Below are 7,921 nucleotides of genomic sequence, written 5' to 3'. Positions count from 1 at the left end.
AAACGAGGCAAATTGGAGACATTAAAATAAAATTCAGAAAAACAAAGAGCGCACAAAAAAGTATGTTCTATGAGGGGATAAAAATGTACAACGCCTTACCAGCGGAAATAAAAAGTAAAGAAAGACTCAAATCATTTAAAAGAATGTTAAAAACATATGTTATAGCAAATGTTTGTTAAAACTGTATTTAAAATAGCTGAGAAAGCTAAATAAAGATCAATCAATCAATCTCTCTTTCTCTCTTTCTCTCTCTCTCTCTCTCTCTCTCTCTCTCTCTCTCTTTCTTTCTTTCTTTCTCTTTCTCTCTTTTATCACATATTACAATTCTCTTCCTTTTCTTTTGTTCGCGATCATACCGCCATTTCTTACAAGGGGAGACTACGACGATAAAACAATCGATTTGGACGAAACTTATAGTATCGATAGATGATTATGTGGAGCATTGCAGGGTAAAGTAATAAGACGCACTCAAGCATTCGCGAGAAAATCGAATTTGAAAATTTTGAGTTACTTTATAAGGATATTAAATAGATCGTTTAATCGAAGATCGCTTAGCGTAGTGGTAGCGTACTAGGTTAGTAGTGTTGACGCTGCTGGTTCGAGTCTCGATATATATTTTTTTTTTTTTTTTAAATGTTACAATATAATCTAAATGTAAGTATTACGTTTTTTATTTATTTATTGCATGTTATAAAAGTGCATTTTTTGCATAAACAATCCGTGATGTAAAAAATACGGTAAAAATATTTAGATTGTTACTAACTTGTGTTCTGTTTGTAAAAAACGGATAAATAATTGTACGCAACATGTAAAAATATATGCAACATGTTTTAAAGCACACACATTTCTTTGTAATATTTGTTAAACGTTATACCTTTGAAAGAAAATATTATATCCTTGAATAGTAGAAAACAGACAATGAGTAAACACGAGAAAATTTCTGTTACATTGTGAGAAACAAGATTTCATCCATTTGACTGGTAACAGCGAGAGTAGACAGAAAAGAAGAAAAGTGTGCAGTGCTAATTAAATTGGAAGATACATTAAAAGATCATTTTCGAAAAGTAATTATTCCAGATAAACAATGGCATCTTTTAGCAGTAATTTTGACTCGTCACTGTGAAGTGATGTATTATCACATTTATTCGATGAAGAACCAGGTACACCTTCCATTTTAATGTATTTTCTAATTTAATTAGCACTGCACACTTTTCTTCTTTTCTGTCTACTTTTGCTGTTACCAGTCAAATGGATAAAATCTTATTTTTCACAATGTAACGGACATTTCTCGTGTTTACTCATTGTCTGTTTTTTACTTTTCAAGGATATAATATTTTCTTTCAAAGGTATAACGTTTAACAAATATCACAAAGAAATGTGTGTGCTTTAAAACATGTTGCATATATTTTTACATGTTGCGTACAATTATTTATCCGTTTTTTACAAACAGAACACAAGTTAGTAACAATCTAATTATTTTTACCGTATTTTTTACATCACGGATTGTTTATGCAAAAAATGCACTTTTTAACATGCAATGAATAAATAAAAAACGTAATACTTACATTTAGATTATATTGTAACATTTAAAAAAAAAAAAAAAAAATATATCGAGACTCGAACCAGCAGCGTCGACACTGCTAACCTAGTACGCTACCGCTACGCTACGCGCTCTTCGATTAAATAATCTATTTAATATCCTTATAAAGTAACTCGAAATTTTCAAATTCGATTTTTTCGCGAATGCTTGAGTAGTGCGTCTTATTACTTTACCCTGCAATACTCCACATAATCATCTATCGATCCTATAAGTTTTGTCCAAATCGATTGTTCCATTGTCGTAGTCTCCCCTTGTTAGAAGCACGAAGAGATGCGGCACACATTCAAGCACACATTCCGGCACGCATTGGCTGCGTTCAGCAGAACTCAGCGCTTAGCAAGCGCTTTGCTATTGCTTGCCATTGGCTTGTACTCTCATAGTTTCAATAGATTTACAAGAAAAAGCCAAGTACGGACAACAAGCGCAAAGCGCTTGCCAGGAGCTGAAGTCTGCTGAACGCAGCCATTCTTGGTCCGAACACAAACCGGCATAATAAATTTCACACACACATTTTCGTTTATCTTCTATTATCTCCATTCAGAAGCTACAAACGAAAAAAACGCAAGAATACTTTTTTCTTCATTGTTTCAACGCGAATTGAACGAGTCTAAAAAGGAGTCGATCGGTTCAGTCGTTGTTAAGAAATGACTGATTACAAATTTCCTCTCCATGAAATGCCTGAATCTTGCGTATAAAGCCCGTTCTACATTGATCGCAAGCGCAAACGCAAGATATAGATCTTGTAGAATTGACCAATCACGCTGGTCAATTGGCTGATTTGATCAATACGATTGGTCACTTCTACCAGACCTGTTCCTTGCGTTTGCGCTTGCGATCAATGTAGAACGGGCTTAAGAGGCACAGTGTGCTCGCGCAGTTCGAGCGCCACTTCGTTGCGCGTGAACTTGGCGCGAGACACTACGGTGCCTCTTGATTGTATATAATGTGATTTTTAAAATACAATTATTATACTTACTTTACGGTTTTTATCTCTGCGCTGTTTCTAGATTTTATGCAGAATAAGGGAATATAGGAATAAGAGATTAGAACTTTCCTTTTCCGCTTCAAAAGTAGTTCCTTTACAAAAAAGAACTACTGCCGATTACATATAAATAAAGTCAGTAATATAAATATTACTGATAATCACATAAGAATATTATTAGGTATTACAGGAATCACTGAGAATATTACTGACAATTACACAGAATGCCAGTAATGTTTTCGTTCCACTGCCGCAATATATTACTGCCAGTAGTTCTTTTTTGTAAGGGTTGTAATAATATACTATAGACTTAAACATACTATGAACAATATGTTGAGAATTTTATAAAATTATTATTTAGTATACATTTCTACAACATTGCTGGAACATTTCGACGAAATATTGATATTGTATGTCTCTAAAACGTATCTGCAAGATTACATTGCAACTTGCAATGTTGCAACGTAATGACATATTACTGGAAGCTATTGTGCTGTATGAGAAGTTATCGGATGCATTAGTTTCTTTATATCTTTCTAATAACAATGATATAATTGAAAATTTTAAAAGTATTATCAGTTACTTAAATTATGTATTTTTATTAATTGTGACGTTGCCGGTCAGTGACTCTCACGGCACTCAACGTGTTAACTGAAACCTACTTTTCCGGAATTTCAAACTTTGTACGAGATATTTCTGTTGAAAAGGCACGGAGAAAAAAACCGCAAAATACTTTTTTTCGTGCCTCGATCTCAACTTTTGATTGAGTCTAGGCCGAACTCGATCGGTTTATACTTGCGTAAATGAGGCACGGAGCCTCGCGCAGTGCGCGTACACTTTGTTGGCGCGTATACTTGGCGCGAGGCACTACCGTGTCTCTCTCTTGATTATTGATTTAAGCCGTTAATAGATGTATGTTTAAAATAATATAAACCAAAGAAGTTTTATCTAGACATCTTTTTCTGATTTAAATTCTAGTAATATAACACAATACATCACACTACATATGTTTCATAGATAAACTTGAAGTAAACGAGACATCATCGATCGCTATTCTTCGAGCTGAATCTGTTTGGGGAATTCTTCGTGGACTTGAGACCTTCTCACAAGTATTAGCACCGTCTGGAGACGGCCCGAGTGTAAGTGTGTATAGTTGAGTTTTTTATTATATGTAGTATATGTAAACAAAAGATGCATCAAACAAGATATAAACATTTCACGCTTGATATCATTTTGTAAAAAAACGCAGAAAAAATGTTTTTAATTCTTAAATTATTATTGCAAAATATTTTATAAGTAATGTTTACAACTTTTTGTAACACCATTGACGACAAAGCTCCGATTGCCAAGATTACATTTGTTCAAATCGACTGTTGCACAGATTTCGATAGACCAGATCTCGCGCGTATAGAAAATTTTTGCGCAAATCCCGATTGTCCATAGTGATTATTGCACAAATCTCGTAAACTATATGTTGCACAGAACAATATTGCTCATACATATATCATATTACACAGATGAGTATTACACAAAAGCATCATTGCATATATTAAGTTAAATATAAAAATATTACTATTTCGAGTAAACATATTTTTTATAGATAATGCGTACATTTATCATGACACATTAATAAAAGCATAATATCAGCCCAGCAAACAATTTCTGACTGCGCAGACCTTGGCAACAGAAACTGTGTGCAGAAACGCTACAGTACGGAAACATGCTTTGGTGCTGCCAAAACTGTTAGCACATACATTTTTTGTCTCTATGTTAGCACATAGAGACAAAAAACGCAACAACTCTGTTGGCACATACATGAGACTATTGCGGCCAAAATGATTCCATATATGTTAGTGAAATTGATAACAAATAGATGGTCGATAGCAAGCAGATCTGCTTTAGCAATACTGTGACAGTCCGCCAAACCGTATGAGCATCTGTTTATGACAAAACGTTGACCGCAGTCAGGTCGATCTGTTGAACGCATTGACGACAGATTGCCACCAAACGCCAAGCAGATCTGTTCGTGCATATGTGCGGACTGTTTGCACGCAAGACTACTCGACTATCTGACATCTAGGCAACAAAGTGGCGATTATCTGCGATCATATCTGTCGCCTGTGTTGATAACAGATTGTTACTAAACATTGAACAGTCTTTTACAGTTAGACCTTGTTTATGCGGGCAATAACTGTTAACTTATGCTGGAACCGGTAAAGTTCAAACTGTAAGATTTTAAAACTTCTGTTTATACGCATTCGGCAATGAAGCAATCATAAATTTAATGTAGTATTCTCGTATTTGTTGAGTAATATGAAACAATAGGTGCTTTCCAGCTACGTACGGTCGACACTGTGTAACACAATCTCCACTAGTGTGAATGAGATACACTGATATGCTCTTTTTCACGCTAATAGACAGTATGTTGTACATTTAACTTTAATTTTCTCGGAAATTTGACGTGGTAGGTCAATTTCGCCGCCGGATTCGTTTTCAGTGATCAAAAATCCATTAAAAAACACTTTGTTTATTCAAGTATCAGCATATATTAACAAAACATTTGTTCGCGTTGTAAAAATGTATTTTAAATTATATTTAAGAATAATATTTAAGAAAAGTATTTTTATTTATTGTTGCAGCTACATTGTATTGCAACAATTTTAGAAAAATAATAATTTAAATAAATAATAAATAAAATGTAGGATAGCTTGAGAATAAGTACATAAAATTAATTATATGTTAGTAAGGAACACAAGTGGTCTCGCGGACCGAGTACAGGGGCTGCGAATATGCAGGTCTCGAGTTTAAATCCCGCTATTAAATTTAGGATTTTTTCAGGTTCGGTCTCTTTCAATGGAGTGCATCGGTTGATTACCGAACTGAATCAAGCTTCCAGAAATTAATTTGAGTGAAATTTCGCAATAAAGCCATTAGTAGACACAAAGACTGCTTTTCCATCCGCGACAATAATACGTATTTCAAGGTTTAGAGGTATCTGCCGCAGCAGCATCAACATCAGCTTTACTTACAAATGGCACATTTTCCATAACCTCAAACTCACTTTGCAGTTAACCTTTAGAGCGCCGGAAAACGCCTAGAGGCGTAAAAAAATGAAATTTTTTTATACTCATTTTTTTTTAATCTAAATTAAATAGAAATTATTAAAAATAATTTTTATTATCTAAATTAATTGTAATAATTGATCGTGTCCGAACAGTATCACAATAACACAGGTTTTAGGTTCAACTTGTTACTGCAGCGAATCTAATTATATAAATCAATGATCTACTTTAGATGTGGATATAGATTTCGGGGTTCTCGCCACCTAGCGGTGATTTTTGCTATTATTAGATGAATATTGTAAAATACGTTGATAAATGCTCAGCCAAACGGAAAAAATTTTTTAGAAAAAAGAAAAAAAACTCAAATGTCAGTTGATGGCGCCCTGTATGTTTTCCAATCGATAATGATGCAAACTGACTTTATTTGATCAGATAAAACAGAAATAATGCTACAAACAAAAACAATAGTGCAATTGAATGTTTTTTTGAAATTCTGAAAATTTTAACATTCGGCCTTATCGTACCTGGCCGGGATACGCCTCTAGGCGTAAGGGGTCTGACTCGCCAACATCTTAACTTAGTTTGGCCCTAACTTAGGGACCTTAGACCACATTTCTATAGAAAAATACGATTTGAAAATTTTTCAAAACCCCGGCGCTCTAAAGGTTAAACAACCGTACATCGTACGCAGCGTTGCCGTAGAACTTGCGGACGCGTGACGTCACGAGGTAGAGAAGGTATTTTACGATTGGTGGGGGAAGTACCTTAGCAACCGACGCTACGACGCAATGTCAGACGTCACGCCAACGTGTAAAAGATTTGTAGCAAAGTTAGTGAAGTGCGATTTTTCTTTTACGAGCGATTCAAACAATCTAAAAAATTTAACAATCTAAAAACAAACGTCAGATATGTCTGGATATGGTTGATCATAAAAGTTAAGGTATGGTTATTACAAGTTAAGTTAAACAGCGTCGTGTCACGTGTAGCGATGCATCGGTTTTTAAAGTATTTCTCCCACCAATCGTAAATTACCCTCTCTCTTGCGTGACGTCAGGCGTCTTCAAGTTCCTCAACGCTGATCGTACGACTCACTCAAATGTCACTTTCAATATATACTATTTAGAATAGAAAAAGACAGTTTTCCGCATCAAACAAACGCAATCGCGGCGCAAACAAACACACAAAATCGCCCTAGTCTTAGCAAAATTGAGGAGCACGAGAAACGCACGTGCGTCCGCCTGCAGAGCTATCCACGTGGTATGCAAATATGCAAGCGAATAATTTATGTAATAAAGGTCATCTCTTTAACATAGTATATGTGCAATGTGTAGTTAAGTGCAAGATTTGTGCAATGATCACTATGGACAATCAGGATCTGTACAATACTAAATTTGGAAAAATGAAATTTTGGCAAACGTAATCCTCTCATCATGACATGTAGAATATATGTCTCAATAAAAAGAAAAGAAAAGAAAAATATAAGGTAACTCCGGTATATAAATCACATTTATCGAACTTAATTTATCAAATAATATTTACAACGTTAAACACAAATTAACTATACCAATAAAGTTTTCCTGTCTTTTTCCTGTCTTTTACTGTAAACAAAATTACAAATATAAACTTCTTAAAAACTTACTCAATATGTCTTACAAACAATATTAAAACCACTCTTGTAATTTTGTTATAAATAGTGTCTTATTTAAGGTGACACAGCGAAAAATCTTGCAGACAACTGATTTAAAAAAAGAATAAGCTGACATGTCTTTTAGTATTTTGAGGATTCAAATTGCACTATTATTTTTTTAATACGTAATCGTTTTCAAGGTCATTTCAAAATCAATTTGTTTTTTTTTTGTATCGTAAACTTATGTTTTATTTTGGAATTGGTATTTTATGTAAAACAACGCACAACTTGTGTCTGAAATAATTTTTGTAGGACTTCTGTTTTTTAAAATATTAAGAAAAACATTTACAGTATATATATAAATTGTCTAACTATACGATAAAATGTACGACGTGATGGATATCTTCTTTTGGGGTCCTACAAAGTATACAAATTTACAGCTTTTTCAATGTTTTGTCTTGATTCACCATCGTATTAAAAAGATAATAGTACCATTTGAACCCAGATAGCACACAATGTTCTATGTATATTCTTATAAAGTGCAAATGTTCTTAACTTTGGAATATTCGGATCGAATATTATATAAATATACGTTGAATATTATAATAGAAAATCGTATATTCATAATGAAGAAAGAACGTTCTTAGAAT

The 7,921-nt window shown here is 33.8% G+C and overlaps 1 protein-coding gene across 1 annotated transcript in view; it reads left to right on the top strand.

Moving 5' to 3' along the window:
- LOC109859778 (beta-hexosaminidase subunit beta-like) overlaps positions 1 to 7,921 on the top strand; it is a 104,371-nt gene that overhangs the window by 50,707 nt on the left and 45,743 nt on the right. Inside the window, exon 3 of the mRNA XM_020438329.1 lies at positions 3,600 to 3,721. Within this exon, the coding sequence (XP_020293918.1) occupies positions 3,600 to 3,721 (122 nt within the window). The remainder of the gene's footprint in view (positions 1 to 3,599; positions 3,722 to 7,921) is intronic.

Source organism: Pseudomyrmex gracilis, unplaced genomic scaffold (assembly GCF_002006095.1).
Source record: "Pseudomyrmex gracilis isolate BER0280 unplaced genomic scaffold, ASM200609v1 scaffold_286, whole genome shotgun sequence".
Lineage (NCBI taxonomy): Eukaryota > Metazoa > Arthropoda > Insecta > Hymenoptera > Formicidae > Pseudomyrmex > Pseudomyrmex gracilis.
This window is presented reverse-complemented; position numbering and strand designations above follow the sequence as displayed.